This window comes from Rissa tridactyla, chromosome 4 (genome assembly GCF_028500815.1).
Source record: "Rissa tridactyla isolate bRisTri1 chromosome 4, bRisTri1.patW.cur.20221130, whole genome shotgun sequence".
NCBI lineage: Eukaryota > Metazoa > Chordata > Aves > Charadriiformes > Laridae > Rissa > Rissa tridactyla.
The window spans coordinates 9,655,935-9,679,750 of record NC_071469.1 but is presented as its reverse complement, the minus strand read 5'-3'; the positions used below and the strand labels follow the sequence as shown (position 1 = coordinate 9,679,750).

General features: G+C 41.6%; 2 protein-coding genes across 12 annotated transcripts in view; one reads left to right on the top strand and one right to left on the bottom strand.

Annotated features, from left to right (window-relative positions):
* The window catches only part of CSTF3 (cleavage stimulation factor subunit 3), a 50,777-nt gene extending 31,965 nt beyond the window's left edge, over nt 1–18,812 (top strand). For all 4 annotated transcript variants that reach the window (XM_054200229.1, XM_054200228.1, XM_054200226.1 and 1 more), the window contains 18 exons: nt 2,230–2,262; nt 2,651–2,748; nt 4,192–4,258; nt 4,358–4,392; nt 4,500–4,626; nt 7,303–7,380; nt 7,577–7,739; nt 8,265–8,374; nt 8,787–8,903; nt 10,055–10,129; nt 11,457–11,600; nt 11,690–11,792; nt 13,224–13,293; nt 14,593–14,788; nt 16,307–16,460; nt 16,850–16,944; nt 17,074–17,134; nt 18,123–18,812. In XM_054200229.1, the coding sequence (XP_054056204.1) occupies nt 2,669–2,748; nt 4,192–4,258; nt 4,358–4,392; nt 4,500–4,626; nt 7,303–7,380; nt 7,577–7,739; nt 8,265–8,374; nt 8,787–8,903; nt 10,055–10,129; nt 11,457–11,600; nt 11,690–11,792; nt 13,224–13,293; nt 14,593–14,788; nt 16,307–16,460; nt 16,850–16,944; nt 17,074–17,134; nt 18,123–18,325 (1,878 nt within the window). In that variant the 5' untranslated portion in view covers nt 2,230–2,262; nt 2,651–2,668 and the 3' untranslated portion in view covers nt 18,326–18,812. The remainder of the gene's footprint in view (nt 1–2,229; nt 2,263–2,650; nt 2,749–4,191; nt 4,259–4,357; nt 4,393–4,499; nt 4,627–7,302; nt 7,381–7,576; nt 7,740–8,264; nt 8,375–8,786; nt 8,904–10,054; nt 10,130–11,456; nt 11,601–11,689; nt 11,793–13,223; nt 13,294–14,592; nt 14,789–16,306; nt 16,461–16,849; nt 16,945–17,073; nt 17,135–18,122) is intronic.
* The window catches only part of TCP11L1 (t-complex 11 like 1), a 28,475-nt gene continuing 13,555 nt past the window's right edge, over nt 8,897–23,816 (bottom strand). For 3 of the 8 annotated variants that reach the window (XM_054200233.1, XM_054200230.1, XM_054200234.1), the window contains exons 9-10: nt 23,292–23,464; nt 20,208–23,078 (exon numbers count right to left, since the gene is read on the bottom strand). In XM_054200233.1, coding sequence (XP_054056208.1) covers nt 22,843–23,078; nt 23,292–23,464 — 409 coding nt within the window. In that variant the 3' untranslated portion in view covers nt 20,208–22,842. Of the gene's footprint in view, nt 12,460–18,814; nt 19,375–20,207; nt 23,079–23,291; nt 23,465–23,816 lie in introns of those variants that run through there. The other 5 variants (XR_008466209.1, XR_008466208.1, XR_008466207.1 and 2 more) reach the window with 5 other exon arrangements.

Here is a 23,816-nt window from a genome sequence, read left to right as displayed (position 1 = left end):
CAAGGTGATGCCTTTTGTCAGTGGCAAAGCCATGGATTAATTTTGTTTAATTTTCACCAAAAAAGGGATTTATACTATTTCCTGGGGATTTACTTTTTTTTTTTTTTAAAAAAAAAAAAAAGCTTCTCCTTATCTTATTGAAGATTTTACTTGACTAAGTACAATGGAAAAAGCAGTGCAGGCAGCTGTTGTCTGTGCTAGACACACAAACCAGGATTAATTTGTTCTTTTCCACCCAGTGAAGAAGAATAAAAGGAGTTTGCAGGGGGCGGGAGGTGTAGACTGCAAGCTCATATTCTTTAGTGAGAGATGCATCTTTTTTGTCATATCCTAAGAGGTACTGAGGAATCTGAAAAGTTACTGGCAAAAAAGGAGGAAGTAAAAATGGGAGATGTCTTTTTTGGACTTTACAATGGACGAGAAATTTAAAATACAAAAACTTACTTTCCCTCAACTAGAAATAGGACAGGATCAGACTCATTAATTTGTGTCCACAAAAGTTCTAAACAGCCTTACAATTATTATAAGTGCTTTTTAAAGGTTGAAAAATTGTGCTTTACCCAAAAAAAGCTATGAGAAAGTAGGGGTGGGGATACATACCCGTACCTGAGGGTGTGCTGGGTCAGCGTGTCTTTCCACAGGGGTTGGAGGTATTCCCCGTAGCATGGACATGCCACCTCCTGATTTTAGTTAAGTGTTACTTCAGAGCATTGTTATTTCTGTAATCAGTCGTTTCTCTGGTCATCTAATTTTTAACTGAATAGTTTGCAGAAACACTGTGTGAAAATCGTGTGTGCAGGACGTAATTAGGCTTAACTTTCTGCAAACTGGAGTTTTGTGAAATCCTTTCAACCAGGGCAGGATACTACTCCGGTTCGAAAGTGGTACAGACACAAGGATCCAGTCTGCCATGTGTACCATTAAAATTTTTATGCAAAACCTGTTTGAATTCTGTTATTCTTAATTGATCTTGTTGAGGAGTGAAAGAAATGGGGGTGCTCTGTTAGGGCTCTGGAAGGCCAGGCTGTTGCTGGAGTATGAAAACTCGGGAAACAAGAACAGCAGTGCATGGTGCAGTACAGGACGTACTTATTTTAAGGCCTCCTGCAGATGGGTCGGTGTCTCCTAATGCTTCCGTTAAAAATTCTCTTGTGCTTTAGAATGGGAATGGTATAATTAATACCTGGTGCAAAAGGGTGCTGTTTGCTGCCCACCACCGAGCTCCTTGGGGAAAAGGAAAGGCTTTCAGAGCTGCTCCTGTGGTTCTTGTGTTTCACACTAAAATGAAAGCTGTGAATCCCTGAAGTAGGCAAAGAGCAATGAGATTTAAAAGGGGGTTTTGATGCTTTAAAAAAATGCAATACAGCGTAACAAATCCTTATTTTGTTAAAGGCTCTTTATTTCAATGCAGGTAAGCATCTTCTAGAGGCATTGTAGATTTTCCTTGTTTCTTCAGGATATGTCTCTACAGATTGCCTGCTATGTTAACGTAACCGGAGCTAATAAATACATGAAGGGTGCCAGTCTGCCCTCTGCATCTGTCTCATGCTTTTCTTTGTCCTGTCCGAAAGGCAACCTGTTACTTCGAGACTAGGTTTCACCCTCTGCCCTTGCGGTGTGCGTGCTGTCTGAATGAGTGCCGAGGTGTGAGCGTGGTTTGGTCCCTCCTGGAAGGGAGCACCAGGGCTGGGGGGCACCTGTCCAAAACCAGGTTCTCTATGGTTTATTATTCCCTTATTCAGCATCAGCATATTATAGCAAAGTGTACTTTGAGAAATAAATATTCAAATATAATACATTTATTAGCCTGTTAGTTTTGTAAATGTGATATTTTACCCTTAATTTACTAAATCCTGATCTACAGGCTTTGGTACCTAAGTCAATATATGCACTTAAGGCAACAGAGTACCTTGAAATAAGGGGCTAAGTCTGGGTCTCCAAATCAGACTTAAGGAAATCAACTTTACCTACCGATACCTAAGTTTTGGCCCTAGTGGAAGTGAAAAATCTAAAAAAAAAATATTAAAAATGCTAATTTTGAGAAAACTAAGCAAAGTACATGATTTTTGTGTGTTTAATTATATTTTTGCAACATTATGTGGTGGTACAATGTAATTAGTTTAGGCAGCCGAAGTACAAACTGAAATGTTATAGTACTGTATGAAGAATATATTCCTACTATTCTAAAATAGTTTCTTAAGTGATTTGTTTTTTTCTGCTTCCCTATAGATTAAAGCAAAAAATTATGACAAAGTGGAAAAGGTGAGTCCTATCAATATATGTAATATATCTCTATAGCAAGAACAAGTATCTTGTGATTGGGCTAAAGCAGGTTGAAAAGAACTATAGTTGTCATTGAATGCGCTATTCAAAAACACAGATAAGAAGTATCGCTAAAGTCGATTTGTTGTTGCAACCAAGCTGTAACCACTGAAGTGCGCAGAGGAATTTCTCTGCTTAATTCTCTCCGGCTCGCTTGCACAGCATGGAGATGCTTTAGTCAAAAAGATGAGTAGTTTAACTTACTCTTTCTTACAAATCTCAATCATAATTACGAAGGTTATTTTAATTCGTACTGTATAGCTTTACAAGTAGAAACCTACTTCCTGTATCTGGAATCCTGATCACGTCTTCTTGATGTATTAAACAGTTATTTCAGCGATGCCTTATGAAGGTTTTACACATTGATTTATGGAAATGTTACCTTTCCTATGTACGAGAAACCAAGGGGAAGCTACCTAGTTACAAGTAAGTTAACAGAGTCGCTCTGAATTTATCCTAGTTTACGGTGAATTTCTTCTTGATTTTTGACTAAGAGGTGGGGAGGAACCTGGGTGGCAAACCTGGCTGGGGTCGAGTGTTGGGGGGATAACATATAATCTGCACTTAGAAACATTTTCTTTAAAGTTTCTTTAATTGACCTTGTTGGGTAAAATTGCTTCCTTAGTCCGGATCCGTATAGCAGGGTGGGACAAGAGCAGGGAGCAGCTGGAGTATCCGTGCTGGTTCCCTGCAGGTGAGGTTGGTGCTTGAGCCAAACTGAAACACTCTGCTGCAGGCAGGACCTTTTGCTGTCCCCCCCCTTAGGGCCCTGTTTAGAGTCAAAATTCAGCATTGATTCCAGCTGAGGTACTGTATTTGACTAGCACTAGTAAATAGTTCAGTAATTAGAGAAAGTTTCTGAAGGCATAAAAAAGCATAAAAGTCAGGGTATCATAATTTTGGGATGCAGTAATCTTCATCCCTTTTCATTTACTACGTTTTGCTTGTTTATAATCCTGCAGACTGAGTCTAATTTTTTCTTCCTGATTGAGGTTTCAAAAAATATCAGTACCTTTCACCATCTATAAACTGTTTCTTTCCCAGCCCACCATAATTTATTTGTATTATAACTGGCAAGATAACTAACGCATTAACAGAAAAAAAGAAGATTTTAATTTTATTTTTTTACAAGACTGTTTTGAAACAATTTAAAAACATATCGGCGCCCCCCCCCCCCCCCCTTTTTATCTAATTTAACATTCCTCTTTTTTTCCTGCTAATATAGTCAAGGAATTAGTAAGTTACTGAAAGATGCTTGAGTAAAGGAAACTGGGAGAAAAGTGGGAGAGAGGAAAAGCTGTTTTCTTTGAAACTTTGACCAAGGAAGTACTGTGTTAACATTTTAAATTTGGGGGGAAATACTTTGAATCTAAGGGATAAGAAATCATGTGAAAGATTTTGGTGAGTTTCCACGCAGGGGAGCTACTCCTAATTGCTCCAGCCTTTTGGTGTTCCTGGAGAACTACAGCAAGGTTTGGGTGAGGGGAATAAAAAAGAAACCACTGGCACATCTGTCAGCTAAGAAGATGTAGAGAGCAGTTGTTCTCGGTCTTCTCAATTTCCAGTGCGCATAGTACGTCTGGATTTCTACTTACTTAAGGAAGGGGGTGTCTCAGGAACCGTTAGTGCGCTAGATCACCACCGATAGATTTAAATAATTTTCTTAAAACATGAAACAAACAACCAAACCCCTAAATGCAGAATTTAAACCTATCTGAATGCCAGTTTCTACTCTCAACTGTTGAATGATACTTTTCATACCTCAATACTTGTTTAGAATTTGCTGCACAAAAGAATGCTCTTAAATAAAGAATTTTTTTAATACTAAAGACTTGCTCTATGGTCTTTGTGGTTTGTTTTTTTCCTCAGAGAAAAAATGGCTCAGGCATATGATTTTGCTCTGGATAAGATTGGCATGGAAATCATGTCATACCAGGTATGTTTTTTTTATCAAAAAAACCCATTTTATTTCTTACTTTATAAGAATTAAAACTAAACATTGGTTTCATTAAATGTAATATTTTTTCTCACATAGATCTGGGTGGATTACATCAATTTTTTGAAGGGCGTGTAAGTACCTTAAAAGAATTTTTTTTAAACTCAGTTAATGTAACGTTGATGTTCATACGAGTTATAATCTGTAATAGCTGACGTTAATCTCTCTCCCCACTATTTAGAGAAGCAGTAGGATCTTATGCAGAAAACCAGAGGATAACAGCTGTCCGTAGGGTTTACCAGCGTGGTTGCGTGAATCCAATGATAAACATAGAACAGCTCTGGAGAGATTATAACAAATACGAAGAGGTAATCAAGAACATGACATTTGTTTGTGACATTTAAAAAAAAAAATATATGTATATATAATTAAGTATGGTGCCCAAACTGTATCCACTAAATAATTAACGTGTGAAAGAGATGACCAGCATTATAAACACATTTTGCATATGCAGTATGTACCAAGACCCATGGCAAAACTGTACAGGTACCTGAGTGTTAATTATTTTAAAGACATTCCATAGGATACATTGAACTCTCCCATTTCCTAGTTGGCCCAGTGGAATTGCTGGTGAATTAGAAATCAGTGGTATCAATGAAAGAGAATATATTTAACAGAAGCTAGAGCAGATCAGCTGGTAATGAGGGCTTGCTTCCCCAAGGAGGCACTCCCCTCCTTTCAGTTATAGTTGAACAGGGTAAAATGGCATTCGGCTGCGATGGTTTGGACTTCCTTCACAGTATTAAGTTATATGGTCTCAAGTACATGTAAAATGTTCCTCACCATCCTTCACCTGAAGCCATTACAGCATCAATTCAGGTGAGTCTGCTACCACACTGTCTTCAGCAAGCCTAATCTCATCTCGTTGACCTTGCACGCTAATTTGTAGCTGCAACTTTATAGTGTATTTGTAAACACATTTGGTAACAGCATATTAACCTCTCCCCATGTGCAGAGGTGGGAATGCAGAACTGAGGGCAGATGCCCTCGTGCTCGGCACCGTCAAGCAGGGATGCTCATACAGCCCTCCCCCTTGTCCCGCAGATTGTTCCTGGGGTTGCAGATGCCGGCATGCTGCGGGTCAGCCGCACGCTGAGCGGGAAAGAAGGGACAATTTCTCTTTCCTTGTTGCTAATTGTGCAAGTTGTAGGGTTGGTGACCCGACACTAATAAGGCCACTGTGCTTAGCCAGTGGGAGTACCCGCTGGCATCCACGGCCACAGCATGTGCTGTAGCAGCTCATCACCACGTTGATATTCAGGGGTACCACAGAGAGCCTGCTGGCCACCAGGGCAGGTACCCAGCGACATGCCTTCTCCTGCGTAGAAAAATCCCTGCTACAACTTCCCTGTAAACCTCCTCTTCCCCTCCCACATAGCAAATGGAGGCCTTCACTGCGGGTTCTTACTGCTTTCATTAATACATAGGGAGACTGTCCAAACAGTAGCTGAGAAATGTCCTACGTTCGATCTGTATCTCCTACGAGTTGAGGCAGCTTTGGCTGACACCTGTAACACAAACCAGTTCCTCGGGCTGTTCGGAGCTGCTGGAAGCCAAGGGCCAGCGCTCTGCTTGGACATGGGTTTCTGCACGCCCTGTTGTGGCTGGGCTGGCCTCAAGGGAAAGGGCTGCTACCTGCAGGTGTCCTGGCACAGGGACGGACGTGCTGCTCACCAGAAGGGTTCTTTGAGGGGGAAGCGATTCCCCACATCAGTAGCCCAGCAATTCGGAGATCACGTGCAGGTCTCGGTGCAAAAGGTTACCGGCTATTTGCTGCAACTAAAATACGCTCAGACTTCCCTTTAGCTCAGTCAGTAGCCGCTGGGTAGCAATATCGGCCTGTCAGTCAGCAGTATCTTTAATTCAACACAGAGTCAAAAGTGGTAACCCCCCTAGTGAATGGAGAAGTGACAATTTTTGTTCACAAAGCTGCACCTCACGAGGCTGGGAGTGCATCCTGGGAGAACACTGCTGCGTCCTCAGCCTGCTCCTGGTTTATATGGAGCGTTGCTGGTTTTGTATGCCAAGTGGCCCGGATAGCTACCCCAGACAGCACTCGGTGCGAGTCCGGGCAGTACATTTTCTGTGATGAGTCGGTAGCCTGCCCGGGTGCCTGTATGGAATAGGACTGAAAGCTTTGCTCGCCTTCCTCGAACTCCTGGCAGGCCACGCCACCAAAATCCGCCCTGGCACAGGCGTGAACAAAAGGGCGGCTGCTTATTCTGCCATAAGAGCGATTCTTGGAGGTTTTGTTCGTGCCTGGGACCCCATGACCGGGCCTGTGTTGCTGATGTTGAGGTGTGGGTTGTACCTGGGGGCCTGGCTGCCCCAGATCCCCTGCTGCTCTTGCTCAGCAGCACGGTGTGCGCTCCTGGAGGGGGTCACTCTCTGCCGTGACGGGTCTCAAGTGTCTCTCAGCTGATGTGTATGGCTGGGTGTGTGTTGAATATAACCTCCTTTGGAAGCTGTCAGCTGCTTCAGGAACAGAGGAGAAGGCAGAGCTTTGAGGTCAATCTCTGTTATTAGTTGTCCAAGAAAACTGCATTGCTCTTGTGCTGTCTCAGTCTCCGCCTGGTGAGCAGCAGGCAGCAGTGAGGCAGGGAGCTGTCGCTCTGAGCGGGCACTGGCCAGGATTTAAAAGAAAAAATGTAAATCTCTAAATCACAAATAGATCCTTTCCACTTTCTCCTCCAGCAGGTTGATGCGAAGTTCATTGTATTTTTAAAAGCTGTAAGAGATTAAAAATATATTGAGGTGCTTCAGGTCAGTTGATTTTTGGTAGTGAGTTTATACCCTGGTAAATAAATTCTTGCCCACATACTTATTAGGAGAAACACAGTACCTTTCGAGATCAGTCTTTTAAAATAACTGTCCTTTTTGCTCACTTTTGCATCCCCTTTCAGGCTGTTTTCTGTATGAAATGAGATTCAGTATTTCCAAAGTGAAATTGCACATTCCCGATTCCTTTTTTCACCCTTCTCCAGGGCATCAATATTCACTTAGCTAAGAAGATGATTGAAGACAGGAGTAGAGATTATATGAATGCACGACGTGTAGCAAAGGTACAACCTTCTGTTGACTTTTCTTTGTTCTATTTATTTCTCCAAACTAGCATTAAACTTGGTTGTTATTTTCAATTACGTGTTAGACTAATAAGGTTGATGTGCTAAAGTGTTTGTATGGGTATTTTAAAGCCTAACCTCAAATAAGTGTTTAATGTGTTTAAATCTGCTGTTCAAAACATTGCTTCTGTTTCAGGAGTATGAGACAGTGATGAAAGGGCTGGACCGCAATGCTCCCTCCGTCCCCCCACAAAATACCCCCCAGGAGGCTCAGCAGGTAGACATGTGGAAGAAATACATCCAGTGGGAAAAGAGCAATCCCCTGCGCACGGAAGATCAAACTCTCATAACAAAAAGAGGTAATTAGATACTGTGCTAGTACATGTACAATTGTATTTCTTAGCTCCATTAATGGCCTCCAGCGTAGTTATGATGTGGTTTACTGTTCAATGATCGTGCTGGAGCAGAAGTTAATCAAGTTTCTTGAATTGTGGGGGCATTTCATTTAAACTGCTTTTTCGTTTTTGCTCAAGCCAAGCTGAAAGTGAGACGTGGGATTTGGGGGCCAGTGCTATAGTCCTGTGCCACTGAATTTTCACTGGAGGTCAGGAAACGGTGGATCACAGCCTAATTTTATGGCTGGTGTTCTTGAACGAGTTCTGCTGCCTCCTCTGTGGAGGAGGCAGGTTTTAGCTGCTGGTTATGATTCATGAAGTCCCTGGCAATATAAAAGAACTGCAGTTGTAATCATTGTATTCAAAGCCAATTAGTGTTAATATTGCCCAATTTATTTGCTGGGTTTTGTATTTCCTACCTCCGTTGTGCAAGATGGTACCATTTCTGGGATAATATATGAGGCGTATTTCTTGCGTTTTTCCCCCCAGTTATGTTTGCCTATGAGCAATGCCTTTTGGTTCTGGGACATCACCCAGATATCTGGTATGAAGCTGCACAGTACCTCGAGCAATCTAGTAAACTGCTAGCTGAAAAGGGGGTAAGCAGATTGCCATTGCTTTTCTTTCTTGTTTGATTGCTTTGACATGGTGTACTGTTAATTTTTCCTCAAATACTTAAGAACCAGGGTGGGGAAGGGTGAAAAATATTTAGCACCGCAAGTTCTGTCACGTTCAGAATTTTAAAATTGGAGCTATTTTAAGAAATAAAAATAATTGCATTTGAGATAAGAATTATGAAAAACTTATTTCAGCGTTGGCCAGTTTTAGGTCTGGGGTGGTTTATTTGGCCTGATCTTGCGATTCCTTAAGTACTGGGGAGATGATTATCTCTTTATTGGAGCACTGCATGGAAGTTTGCGGGGACTTTTCACAGACAGAAGATATTCCATAGATCGGCCTTCGTTGTCACCAATGCTGAACAATTATATTGTCGTACTTATTTTGTAACAGGACATGAACAATGCTAAACTTTTCAGTGATGAGGCTGCTAATATTTATGAAAGAGCGATCAGCACTTTATTAAAGAAGAATATGCTTCTTTATTTTGCATATGCAGATTATGAAGAGGTGAGCAAAAATAGTGATGTACTGACGTTAAAACCTAAGGACATGTCCCATGAATAATGTTATTTATTTGAAACATACCGAATACACAGAGTTCTGTAGAATTAATGCACTGATTCTTCTAGCCTTAACTTCATTCAGTGTTTCGGAGACTGAGTTGACAAAATGGAGGGGAAAAACCCATAACATGAGTTACAAATTTTCTTAAAATCTACTATCTTTCCACTTACATATTGACTATGTTTTTCAAATTACCGTGAAGCTGAAAGGCTGATAGGTTTACATTTACCAGAGCATCGGCTTCTTTACATTTAAAATGGTGCTAAAGAACACCTTTCCTGTTTAATTCTTGGGAGCTTAGTGTTTGTATTTGCACGGCCGTGAGGGAGGATGGGAGGCACCCTGTACTGCCGCTTTCTTGGGGCATCTCTTTGCCCAGGCTACCACCTTATTGCACAGCCTCCGCAATGAGTTGGTTTTCCTTAACCATCAGGAATAAGGGCTGTCTCCCGCTGACCAGATGAGGACAATGGAGTTCTCTGCAGGATATATTTTGCCAATTTACCATGATATGGAAGAGTCTTTGCAGGAAGATCTTGAGGACTACAGCAAAAAAAAAAAACCAACCTTTGCCCTTAAAAGAAAAACGCTTCCTTGGCTTTCAGTGCAGCCTCTTGTATCCTAAGTGTGTTGCCTGTTTAAATTTTTTAACGTTCCACAATACAACTTGGAGGGCTGCAGCTGGCAGGGAGCAGAATGGCTTATTTGCAATGCGTAGGTTGGAGAGTGATGAAGGTGGTTTCCTGAGCTGGCTGCACGTTACTTTTAGACAGAGGTAAAGGAAACAGTCGTTTTATCCCAAACACCTACAATGGCAGCTCTGCCGCAGTATTACTAAGTCAGAAAAAGACTTCAGAGACTCTTGAAAAGCATGTATGTAAGCTATTACTGAGAAATTAATGTGGGAAGTAAAGAAATGACTGCACAAGACAAAAAATGCATCTGATTAAAGGGACTGACATACATAGTGTTCAACTGAGGGGAAAAAAGGAAACAAAAATTTTAGGTTTTCTCTCCGGACTGATTTTTGCATTCTTACAGGTGATTTGTAGTAGTATTACCAAGCAGTTTGTACTTCCTTTTTGTTTACTTAGAGTCGAATGAAGTATGAGAAAGTACACAGCATATATAACCGACTCCTGGCTATCGAAGACATTGATCCCACTCTGGTAAGATGATCCTTAGTATTGAGTTCTTCCACATGTGGCTGGATAGTCACCTGGGTACACCCGAAGAATGGGGAAGTGCCCAGAGGAGTTCATTGGGTCACAGGATGATTGAGCAGGTGGAGTACTGAGATGACAGAGTGAGATTAAAATTTCAGCAAGGTTGATAATTATAGCCTTTAGTCCACTCAGATACACCGAGTCATGTGCACTTTTCCCCTCTGTCTCTCTTGGAAAATCTCTTAAAAGAAGCGATGAAGATGTAAGATATTAAAGATTTCATGACGCAGCTCATAAGAATCGGTGTATGTTTTGTTGGCTCGACTAAAATTTCACTTTGCCTGCCCTTAACTGATGAGAAGCACGTTGCTTTTGCCCGTTGTTCTCCCCACATAGAAATACACCGTCCCGCATACATGTCGTTTGCAAATAAATTTGTAATGCAGCATGTAAGTATCAAAGAGTACTGCTGTACATCTGCTTAAGTTATACAGTGAACAACATTGTCTGTAGTGCCAGCTGTACTGAACAAATGGTGTAAGATGTCACCTGCCCTCAAAAAGTTATTTAGTTTATAAATAGACACAACAAAGCATGAAGAAGAAGAAGGTGGTCCCGGGTCTAAAATTAAACAACAGGTCAGTGTCAGAGGACAGGTATCCATTTACTGACATGCTCGATTTGTGAAACGCGGATCATAATGCTTCCCAAATACACGTTTTCTGAGAAGCCACCTACCATTTTTCCCTGTTTGCGGAATGCTGTTATTTGTGATCTGATTCAGAGTGGAGGGAAGTCAAATCCCAAAGAAATGCAAATCACAAATTGGCCGCTGCATTTAATAGCACATTCATTTTTTCCTTGATTGGGTATAAATATTCGCAGACAAGACGATTTGTATCTTGGATTGTATAATGTACAGTGAAATGCTTCATCAGGCCTTTTAGCTGTTCTTTCAGCCTTATGGATGTCTTAACTTTATTGGAAAGTTACCATTTTTACAGTAAGCCTCTAATTCTCTGAAGGCACCAGCTTATGTAAATGACATTCATCTACTTACGTCCCCTTCCTTGAAAAATCTGTATATTAACTGTTGTCATTTCAGGGGATCAGTCTTAGGTATATTCCGGTTTTTTAAAAAAGTATATAAAAAGCCTTGCCTCTGTATTTCCAGCAAAACCATATGGAAGCACAACGCAGTCTGGTTTCTGTTATGACTTATTAGCTGTATTTGTGAGTAAAGGTTATTTCAGATATAGTAAAAAACTTTATTATATCCTAGCATTCTTTGTTAGCACTGATACTATATAAACATTAATGTGCACCTTAGGTTTATATCCAATATATGAAATTTGCAAGGCGAGCAGAAGGCATAAAATCTGGAAGAATGATATTTAAGAAAGCAAGAGAGGATGCCCGGACCCGCCACCACGTCTATGTCACAGCAGCTTTAATGGAGTATTATTGTAGTAAGGTAATCGGAGATGCTCAATTTGATATTAGTGTCAGGAGGGCATGTAGCTCACTGAAGCTAAATAACTTTTTTCTTTTAAATGTTTGCAGGATAAATCTGTGGCCTTCAAGATTTTTGAGCTAGGGCTGAAAAAATACGGGGACATTCCAGAATACGTACTGGCATATATCGACTACCTTTCTCACCTTAATGGTAAGCTTTAAGCTTTGAGAGGTCTAATGAAGCGTTAATTTGCCTTCTCTGTGAGTTCAGGTTCAGGCCTAGTTCTTTGTATTTTAGTTTTAATTATTCTTGGAGAGCAATCAAACCTCTTCATAAAACTCAGCTGGGGAACCCCGGGCCAGGAGGTGGTGGTGTCGGAAGGTCTCTGTGTGTGATTCCTTAATGGAGGAGTTAAGATATCAAAAGAAACCCGAGCTGCTGTGGGGAGCAGGGGCCGACAGAGAGCCTTCTGTGGAACTCTCCTGGTCCGTGTTTCATGGGGAATTAGAGAAGTGGGAGAAGAGCGGTTCATCCCAGGCTCTTCCCCTGCACAGTCCTCTCTGCCAGGTACTCATTAGATTTTCACATTTCTTCAGCTCTTTTGTCACGTGTTCAGCAGTCTGGCTCACTATTTGTAGCATAACAACGCAGAGGTGTAACACAATCTGGTTTTTATTGCAAATCGCCAGCTCAGTTTTGTGAGGCGGCCTCCACGCCGCTGGTGTGAGCGGTGGCTGCAGGTAACTGTGCTGCTGCATCTTCTGAACCTCCCAGCACGTTCTGTAGGCACCAGGCACGTGAATCTCTCCTGTCAGTACCTTTTTCGCAGGCTCTGAAAGTCTCAACAGATTTAGAGGTTTTTTCCCCCTCCTGTGAGCTGTAAACAGAGAGATTTTTTTCAAATCAAAATATATTTAATTTTGCAAGAAATGGTGTTAAGCTTACATGAATATTTGCAACGCCTTTGCATAGATTGCCATCTGAAAACATTATCTCAAAACTTGCCAGTGTATTGCTCTGCAACACCCAGCAGACTTTACTGAAAAACAAGAAAATTGATCACTAAACTTTCGTAAATGTAAGCTACGGTAAAATACACGGCGCGAGAGACGGGGCAGAAGTGGGAGTTCTTAGGACAAAACCACCACCTTCTCCTTTCCCCCAGCTGGCCACGTACAAAGGCTGACTGCTCGTTGGGAACCAGCTCTAGTAACTTTGGGAGGACTTCTGAGGAATATGTTAATACTGCCCTAATTTAGAAGGGAAGTAATGGATTGGAATGCCAAATGTAAAATTACCAAGATACGCTGTTGTGATAATTAATGGGAAAAAATAGAGATCCTGAAGAGATGCCAAGCAATAGCTGTGCTGTCATAAAAGAACCCGTATTAGGATTGGTTTGTTGCTATCAACAAAAACAGACTTTCAAATAAAAAATTCACAGTAGAATTTACCGTTGGTAAAGTTTTATGCAGGTGTTCAGGTTTTTTTTCTTCTTTACTGAAATTCAAATGCAGGTATCAGAATATCAGCCTCATATTTAATTCAACGTACGCATTTATTTGAATGGAAATGATTTTAAAATTGTCTTTAATGTATTTTACTCAGTGTCATTTTTCTTTTTTCTTTCTATTTTTAAAGAGGACAATAATACAAGAGTTTTGTTTGAACGTGTTTTAACTTCAGGGAGCCTTCCACCTGAGAAATCTGGGTACGTCTGCGAAAGCAGTTTCACTACACTAAAAAAAATACCCTTTCAGCTACAAACATCCCAAAGAAATTAGAAAAATAAACAGCAGGACAAAATTAGGTACAGATGTTCCTTCCCTTCTTCATGCTGTCTAAAATAGCAACGACTGTGACAGATTTGTGAAAGTCCCTATCCCACTTGCGGTGAAATTCATTAATTTATTGACTTTAAAACCTTGTTGACGCAGGATTGTTGAGGATAGAGCGCAAAATCCTCCTGCGCAGTGAAGGATTGGAGGGTTTGAGCAGGTGGCAGGGCTAATGGCATGTGTCGCTCACCAGGCAGACGGTAGGTGGGGAGAGGAGAAGGTTTTTTAGGAGGATTATACGAGAGCAGGTGAGTCAGGAATTTATTGAGGGGAATGCTGAACAGTTCCCAGCCAACTGAAAATGAAACAGTGAAAGAACCAGAAAAGACTTGGATTAACCACTCACCGCCGCATTTTTATTACTAGTTTTTAAAGTTGTTTCTCTGAAAAAATGCTTACTAAAACCCTTTGCGGTCCAAGCGTTCACCGTTATTATTCTGGCAGACAAAAGGCGTCAAACCTACGAAATCAAACATCGCGCTGCTGTGCACATTCATCCTGCGCTTCAGCTCTCATCTTTCGCGAGAAATGTTTTTCTGTCCATTTGAAAAGTGAGAAAACCCAAGAATTTAAAAGCTGAACCTTCTTCGAAGGTGAACTCCAAAGCTAAACTGAAAGCTGAATCAAGTCCAGAAACATGGTCAGATGTTGCTTAAGTTATATGTGAGATTTTCTGCAGAGAAATAAGCAGTAACTCTCCCTATATTGGGCTATGTAAAATCCTGCAGTGCTGCCTGTTGTGTTGTAGGGTGTTGCTCTTGCCTGCTAGAATATGCTGGTCTAGGCAGATGAACTAAATCGTAATCTATGTTGAAAGGTCCTTCACGTATCAGGATCAGAGGGACATTCTGTGCAGCAGGCTGAGTAGAGTCTATTTGTGCATCTTACATTGGCGATAAAAGCTTGCCGCAAACGCTGAAGTCATTTACTCCAGTAATCCTTTCCTTTTCGCAACAAAGTCCTTTACAATCCGCTAGATTGAAAGCTTTTACAAAAATATGTAAGGCGCTGGGAAGGTAATGCACATTATAGACGCGTCTAAAATAAATAACAGAAATGGTCACCTGTTCCCAGATTCCCTTTGAATCCCTCCTCTGGTGTGTTTTTTGGTTGGGTCGTGAGCAGTAATTCTTCCTCCTTCAGCAACTGTCTATTTATCTGTTCTTTTACAGGGAAATCTGGGCTCGGTTTTTAGCTTTTGAAAGTAACATTGGTGATCTAGCTAGTATACTGAAAGTTGAAAAACGGAGGTTTACGGCGTTCAAGGAAGAATATGAGGGTAAAGAAACAGCTCTGCTGGTAGACAGGTATAAGTTCATGGATTTGTACCCTTGCTCTGCGAGCGAACTGAAGGCTCTTGGTTATAAGGTAAGTGGATAAGAACGCTTAATTTCACTGATATTCTTTTAATTCCTAGCAAACTTAAGCAATTCCTTGTTTAGGACTTGCATTACGCTTTTCTCCCTTGGTAGAGAAGCAGGTAAAACAGGCCTGGTGTGCCGCCTCCTCGTCGGGTTTGGCAGCAAAGTGCCAGGCGTTGTGGGCCGAGGGCAGAACGGGGCGAGGAACGTGACGCGGGTGCAACTTCACACGTTCATGTTTGCCTCTCGTCAGCCCACGGAAAGGGCGATGTGTTAATGCCATCGCCACTCAGCTACAGCTTTTACAAAACCCACAATTCTTTCAGAAGTTTGTAGCATCAGGGCACCTGTGTGCAGCATCGCTGGCTGCCCTTGCGCCCCAGCTGGCAAAGCTCCGCTCGCTTCGTTGGGAGCCGTATTAAAACCAACACCTACAGTCCCAATGGGTGCTGCAAACAGCCGGCTGAGGAAGATGATCTGTAGGGATCAGTGGCTGCCTGCTTTTTTTTCAGGTGTTTATTATGGTTCAAGTGCTCTGGTGCCGTGATTTGGAATTTAAAGTCTAGGCCAGACACCCGTCTCTGGTGGTCTCCCATCTCATTTCTGACCACATCTATCTTAACTACTGTTTTAGTCGTGTGGAAGGCCATAACGCTTTGGCAAACAATTAGAACAGAATAAAGCGTTGATTTTATTATTTTTGTTAAGCATGACGTAAAATAGGCTGCCAGAGAAGCAGGAACAGCTCTGTTGGAGGAACTGCTGTTTCCCATTTGCATGAACCGTTAATTCATGTCTCAAAAATAGTGCCTCAGCTGCCTTTATTTCTTACAGAGACAAGGAATTTTTGAAAAATACAGAAGTCGTCAGAGTTAGCAAAGCAGACGGATTACTGGTCTTCACGCAGTTGTAAAATAATCGGATGGGGGGAAAGAAGAGTCCCGTTGAGCCACTGAATACTTTAAATGTGGTGGGGACAAAGTTAGTGTGAAGTTACAGGTGTGCTTACAAGAGAGTAACGTCTTGATAAATGCAGGCGAGGTGGCGTGTGCCCGAGATGATTCAGCCCTTGGGCTGGTTTCTATTGCTCGCAACATGCCAAAATAGAATCCTGTTTGAACCGATGCTTTGCATGCCTGCTGACTGCCTTATGCTAGCTTTCTTTTCCAGCTAAAGCAATCTAGGGAATGAAATGAGGGAGAAATGATAGTTGTGAAGGCCTAGTGCTCTGCACCTGTTCACCTAAATCTTTTCAACCTACACAAAGGGGCCACTCAAAAATGACAAATACCGTCCCATTCGGTAACAAAAACAAGCGTTTCCGCTCCCAGCTGGGACACTGTAGGACTAAAATGTTTGATGAGAACACGCAAGTTTTGCCCAGATGGTCTTCTAGGAGGACATCTGAAATTATAATGATGACAAAATGAGAATAAGCGACCGGTCTAGAAAGATGTTTTGTTCTGTAATTTAAACAAGCGGTGCGATCCTGCTGGGTTCAGTGCTCTCTAACTGGCTTTCGCAGGATGTCTCCCGGGCCAAGCTGGCAGCTATAATTCCCGACCCTGTGGTTGCACCTTCCATCGTGCCTGTTCTCAAAGACGAGGTAGACAGAAAACCTGAATATCCCAAACCGGACACTCAACAAATGATTCCATTTCAGCCAAGACACTTAGCACGTAAGTCAGATGTTCTCTTGGAAGTGGTTATATTTCACCTGGCGGCAAGTCATTAACCTGTGCGTTTAGCAAAGCTCATCACAGAGGCTTCCCTACTCTTCAGTCATCTAAACATGTACTTAAATGTTAGGCTGTTATTTAATTGGATCGCTAAAGGCATATGTATTTTACTTACTAAGGTCACATGGAAATAAGTACAAGTAGTTTGGAGTCTGGCAAATGGTAATAAGCTGTTATACTGCTTATAGACTTCAGATCACTGACTAAACAATATGTAATTAGAGGCAAAAGTGACAGGGTAGTAATTATTTGCATCAAATAATAACGCTGCCAAAGCAATTGAAGTCTAGCTGTCTTGCGCTGGCATCACAGTGTCTTTCTTCCCACAGCTCCAGGTTTACATCCCGTCCCGGGTGGTGTATTTCCTGTTCCACCAGCAGCTGTAGTTCTCATGAAGCTCCTGCCACCTCCTGTTTGTTTTCAGGTGTGTTTTAATGAACGCTGAAAGCTTCAAAAAGTTGTGGAAGAGGTTCTGTTTGGACAGAACCGCGGTATGTATCACTCCATTGAAAATAATCCTTTAAACTTTTTTTTCCTTTTTTTAACAAATCAGGGTCCCTTTGTCCAAGTGGATGAGCTCATGGAGATATTCAGGAGATGCAAACTGCCAGACAGTAAGTTATTTGTTTGCTCTGGAGTCTGTGATAGTGCTGCCTGTGACTTTGTTTTACCTATGGATATTACTGTCTAAAACCCAGACCTCATTTACAGATGTGTAATTATTATTTAAGCGTGTACTCTTGAATCGGCTGCGTTCGTAGGTTGGAGTCTACATAGAGATGTTTGCGCATTTCACTGTGGGGAGATCAACAAAAAGCTGAAAATCACCAGCTGCTGCTTTAATAACATTTTGGTGGTACCCGTTAAATAAATTAAAATTTTTGGAATAGCTTTAAAAGCAGCAAGGCATTATTTCTAGCAGCGTTGCAGCTGTAAAATGAAATTACGAATTTGCAGTACGGTAGGTTCATTGGGAGGCGTAACTGGGAATGCGCATTGTTGCAGTGCTTCAGAACAGTGTTCTGGGAGCTCCTCCAAGGAAGGCAGAGTTCTGAACTCTAAAAAGAGGACAGATCCATGCTCCAGGCTTCACGTAAACTACAGCACATGATAATATGCTACTTTTCACCCCCTCTGTTAGTTTAAGGAGGAAATGATCAGAGAGAGAGGTAGGATTTAATTTCTTTTAGAGTGAAAATAAAACATCTATGTAAATTATACATGGTATTTTTAAAGCTTTCTCTGCTCATAAGCAGAAACTGACTTGCTCTGCGTACTTTCGGATGAATCATGAACTAGCTATACAGTTTCCCCAACAGGCTCTCCTGTTTTATTAAGCTTGCAAATGACCTAAATACTTGTATAAAGGGAGGTCTCGAGCCGAAGCGGCGGCATTTGCTTTATAATTAGTGTTTGCCATAGCTCAGAGTTTTTGACAGTCGAGACTTCATTCTTAACATTTGTAGAAGAGGGCAGGAAAATGTCTCATGTTCCAGAAATCTCCACAACGTATCTATTATCTCAGTGTCCTCGTCTGCATGCTTATTTCTCATCAGGGAGTTTAGTTTCCCAAATTAAATGAATCTTTTTCTCCTTCCGAAGCTGTTGATGAAGCTGTACGAATAATTACCGGAGGCCTGCCTGAAATAGCTGTGGAGGGCAACGGACCTGTGGAAAATAACGCTATGCTCAACAAGGCTGTTAAGAGACCACATGAAGATTCTGACGACGACGAGGAGAAAGGATCCGTAGTTCCCCCTGTACACGACATTTACAGAGCACGACAGCAGAAGAGAATCCGGTGAAACAAGCTTGGATTCTGCTGTGATAGACAAAGACTTGCATCGAGTCTGTCAGTCTCTTAACGTCAACCATCTAAAAGGGACATCTGCAAACAGAAAAATCTGGAAAATGGTTTTGTTACTGTGGTGCCTCTTCTCCCATATGGTTCTTGATCTGAAAACAGCCAGAACAACCTTAGAATGTGCTCTGAACAAAACTAGGTTTTCAAAACCAAAAGTGCAAAATGGCAAAACTGCATTTTGTTCTTCAAGGGTGTTCGCATCTACCACTTGAAATCTTGTGGGTTTTCAACAGTTTTATTTTAAAAACTGGATGGCTTATACTTGTGAAGCATTTTTAATTCACATTTTCTGGAAAACAGTTGTTCTCAGTTTGTTCATGTAGTGTCCTGCCTTATTGTTCATTTTTATTTATGGCAGAATGTATGGAATCTGTTTTGTAGTTGAAAATGGAAAAAAACATTCCTTTAAAATAAAAGGATATCCATAACGTCATGCCTCATTCCGGTTTTATTCAAACACAACAAGTTACTTCTTAAATATTACTCAGCCACTTCAAAAGCGATGTTAATAAGACCATCACAGGAAATTGATCAGAGCATACATATTAGAATTAGCTTTTCCCCCATTTTTCTAGAGGATACAGTATACTTTTGCTTTGAATTCCATGACTGTTTAAAGAAAACAGCATCGTAAGACAAACTCGGTACATATTTCTAATGGGGATTGTCCGGGAGGATGCGCTAACGCAGTCTGGTCCTGGATAACTGCATTGGTCTTCCGCTTACTGTACAAAGCTAAATGCTATAGATTAGCTACGTAGTTTCACCTGTTATTTTCAAACAAGCTAACAAAAACACTATATGAACTTACTTTCAAAGCGGTTTCTATGCATACTGGAGATTGTAACTTGTAATTGACTCCTCAGAATTGCACTCTGGTGAGACCCCAAGAACCCCTGGGGACTACAGGAAGGTCAGATACTCGGACAAGTTGCAAGACATTCCTGCCCCCGGCAGTGTAGGTGACTGCAGGTCAGCGCTCCTGTCTACCTAAAAGGTGAAAGAGCGTACGGATAACCATATAAATGTTCCCAGGGAGGGAGGGTCTGGCCTTATCAACCCTAGAATTTCTGGTTTGCTTTGCCACTGAGTCGTATCTCCCCCTTTCTTTTAAAGAGAATGTAGAGAAAGTATTTGTCAACCACTACCGTTAAAAAAGAAAACAACCTGGGAAAAATCACAAATGTGATTTGCGCTCATGGATGTTTATGACAGTCTCTTCACATCTTTACCATTGAAAGGCCTCCGGCACCTCCCCACGGAGGCACGCGTTCCCACTGCGTGCACCCCCAAAGGTCAGACTGGAGCCAGATGTGGGGGGTGCTCTTTTTTTCTACGTCTTTTTCTAAGCCTTGGGATCGAAGCCTTAGGATCGAACCCCTTCGGCGAGGAGAGATGGGACTTACTGTACTGACCCTGCGAGCAATACACACGCACAAGTGGCAGCACAATCCATGCTTCGATGTCAGCGTAAGCAGGAATCGGTCGTCGTGGACATCTGGACCCTGAGTTCCAGGACTGGGAGCAGCCATCGCCGAGATTAAGCACGTACAATTTCATCTCTTGCTGCCGGAGTGCCATTCATTTGGGCATCAGTCACACACTTTTCAAAGCCTTTTCTACGTACGTTGTTTCACCACAATGTTGTTCCTCCCCACACCCTTGAGCTCATCCCCTGCAGCATCTACGATTTTGTAGCACGCATAATTCACAGGGGCCTTTAAAGGCAGCTTTCTAGGCAATACTGAAGTATAAAATAACAGCGGCGGTTTATAACTTCTGCCACCGTCATTTAACAAAAATGAAAAACAGCTTTGTCCTGATTGTTTATTTTTTTTATATCTCTAGCAATAATGTTTCTGGTAGCTCTTTTGTTACGCGGACTACTGAATGAATTTTTTGGCGCGGCAGCGCTATAGGCTGTGTTCTGAGGTGGATCCTGCACGAAGAGCAAAGCAGAGCAGGCAGATGCAGCAGTCTTGAAGACCTCTGTAGTATCCTTTGCTGATTCCAACCGTGAAATAGGCCACCCCAAAAACCTACTCAGAACTCTGTTTTTCTGGCTAACCAACCTACTCATTTTTGAGTTACCAAAGAAAGATTCTAAGACAAACGGCCATTTTACTATCCGAGTACATTTAGCCAAGAGAAAAATCACTTGTCTGAGCTGGTGATCTCTTACGGGGTTTGGGTAGTTTTTTTCCTTGGGGAAGGGGGTTTGTAATGAATGAGAGAAGATTTGTTTTATAGTTGGACAGGCTAATATGGAATAAAAGGTCTGACTTACCCCACTTTCCTCCAAACTCATCGTTTGTGTAGCTATATACATGCTGACATTTAAAGGAAAACTGGGAAGGGAAGCATCGACACTGATTCATAATCACGTGCTTCCTTCTGGAAGTTCTATTGTTTCAGTTGGCTGGTTGATGAATAAAATGAACCTGGATGTTAGCAATAAAAGGGGCCTTTTATTTATTTTACTTTTTTTTAAATTAAAAATTATGTAAAAGAAGACAACGTTCTATTTTGGATAGTCTAGTACTTGGGACACTTAACTGTTTATAACTATGAACTTTGCTTTCATAAAATCATCAAATTTTGATTACTGTAATACAGCATCGTGCTCAACTAGAGGAAAATTTCAAATGTACTTACCTCCTAGCTGGGCCTGAAATTGCAATAAGGCTGTAAGATCATCAAATCATAAACCACTTTGGGTCGGAAGGGACCTTAAAGATCATCTAGTTCCACCCTGCTGCCCTGGGCAGGGGCACCTCCACCTCCCACCAGACCAGGCTGCTCAAAGCCCCGTCCAGCCTGGCTTTGGACCCCTCCAGGGATGGGGCTTCCACAGCTTCTCTGGGCAACCTGGGCCAGGGGCTCACCACCCTCACAGGAAAGAATTCCTTACTAATACGTAATCTAAACCTACCCTCTTTCAGTATAAAACTGGTACCCCTCGTCCTATCACTCCACTCCCTGATAAAGAGTCCCTCCCCAGCTTTCCTGTAGGCCCCCTTTAGGTACTGGAAGGGGCTATAAGTTCTACCCGAAGCTTTCTCTTCTCCAGGCTCAACAACCCCGATTCTCTCAGCCTGCCCTCATAGGAGAGGTGCTCCAGCTCTGATCATCTCTGTGGACCTCCTCTGGACCTTCTCCAACAGGTCCACATCCTTCCTGTGCTGAGGACTCCAGAGCTGGATGCAGCACTCCAGGTGGGGTCTCACCGGAGTAGAGGGGCAGAACCACCTCTCTCGACCTGCTGGCCACGCTTCTTGTGATGCAGCCCAGGATGTGGTTGATCATTGAACTCTTCTGTGAACGGTCATCTATACAACATGTAGCTAATTAAATTCAAGACCTATAAATATTTTAAGTTTCAAGAACATTTCTACAAAGCAGAAAGAAATCTATTGAAAATATTCCCTGTGTGTTCAAACGAACATTAAACCGTTCACTTCTCACAGGACATTAAAATCACTGACACTTCCAATAGTGCTCTGCACTTCCTGGATATTTTTGAAGACATGATTGAATATGCAACCATCTCTAGGTGTAGTTTTAAAAAACAAGTAAAATTTTCAGCCTAATGTTTCACACACTTTAAATCCACCTTCTGAAAATGACAAAGATTTACTTTAAAATTAGTATTTCACATAAAAAGGAGAAAACGACTAGCAAAAAAAGGTAAGAAATGCCACTTTATCAAAACATTTTAGCTCTGCCCTTCTGAAGTCTTTACAAGAGATAAATACAGCTGCAATCTATAAGATTGCCACCTTTGTAAGTACTGTACATAGCAGAGGACAGTTACCCAATAACCAGAAAATTTGCTACAAAAATATATTATGTGTTTTGTAACATCTGCAGGTAAACAGCAAAAAAATGCTATTAAAAATGCAGTAAAATGCAGAAAAAACTAGTAGACTACCATACTAACCATAATGTTACAATAAAGTGCTGTTTGACTTTGTATTTTGCCTGTTAAAGTTTCTCTTATCTAGAATTTTAGCTTACTTCTGAAGTCTTTAAAGTAAGATTTCTTTAAAGCCAAATCACCCCTTCTGGGAAGAACCATTGCTAATCTGCTCTGGATTAATTAAACTAAACTCACGGTAAATTAGAGTAAAACGCCCTAAAATGAGCCACTTACTTAAATACAAAGTTTGGTTCTTAATCTTGTCCTACCTGGCATCAGCTCAAAAATCTAAAAATCGCAGCCAGAAAACTACCAAGACACCCCCCCCAGGTTGCATACTTACATTAAAAATGCATCTCTCTCTCACCATTTACTTGCAAACCCCTTTTCCATCTCATGGATTTTCCTCATCAAACACCACTAGTGAATTAAAAGGAACCGATATTTACACGGAAAGCTGTTTTCCTAGACAAATATTGGTGCAATTTTTTAAAATAGCCGACAAAGTTAATACCATATTGGCAGCATACAAACTGGTTTTATGATTCTTCTGGCTTCCCTACAAGTCGGGATTCCTCCTGAGTCAGTATTTTGCCAAGGACTGCATCATAGTAAGGGCTGAAGACCATTTTGTTGTAGTTGACGAGACGAACGTACTTCACAGCAATTTCTTCCAGCTCTCTTTGAATAGGGCCTAATCCTCCAGGAACGGCAGGTGATGACTTCTGCTGACTAGATGCAAGATGATTCTCCAGAAACTTTTGAATTCGAGAATCTGGAAAAATTGGACCAAGGGTTTTGGTTTGTTTTCAAAAAAAGACAGTCAATTAGAAATAGTGTAATCTCATGTAAAATACAGAAAGCCCAAACATAGTAAACAAGTATTTGAAACAGATTAAATAAGAAACCACGCACGAAATGCCACCAACAGTTTTACAAAGACAGACGAGCGGTCACTCGAGACGAGAGCGGGTGTGCCACAGCATACCTATTAGCTTGCATATGGTGTTATCTGGGTTGGCCACTGCTTGGATTTGTCCTTTAAGTACAGTCTCTCTCTCGGCTGAGAACGGTGTAAAGCCATGCTGGGACAGGCAGCTGTTAACTTCCACACACACCTTTTCACCGATGGTAGCCAAAGATTCCTTCAGGTTAAAGGAGCTAGAGAATGCGGAGTGGAACATTACTCAGCTATTTCAGTTATTCACTTTTTTTCCCCACTTTTTAAAAAGAAACTATCCAATTACAGTTGCCTGATTTATCAAATGTAACGGAAGAAGTGTAATCCACATAAAGGCCAGAACTATAAAGAATAACACATTTTTTATATATGAAAAATAAAGTTGGGATATAAAACAAGGAGGTGGGATAGCATTCAAGTTTTCCATCCTGAACAACCCATGCAAGTAAGAGCTGACTTTCCTACTACACAGACAGCTCTGCCTGATGCAAAAACCAGTTATCACCCCAGACCGTGTACAGCCGTCATTCTAAGCCCGGAAGCAGCTTGCTG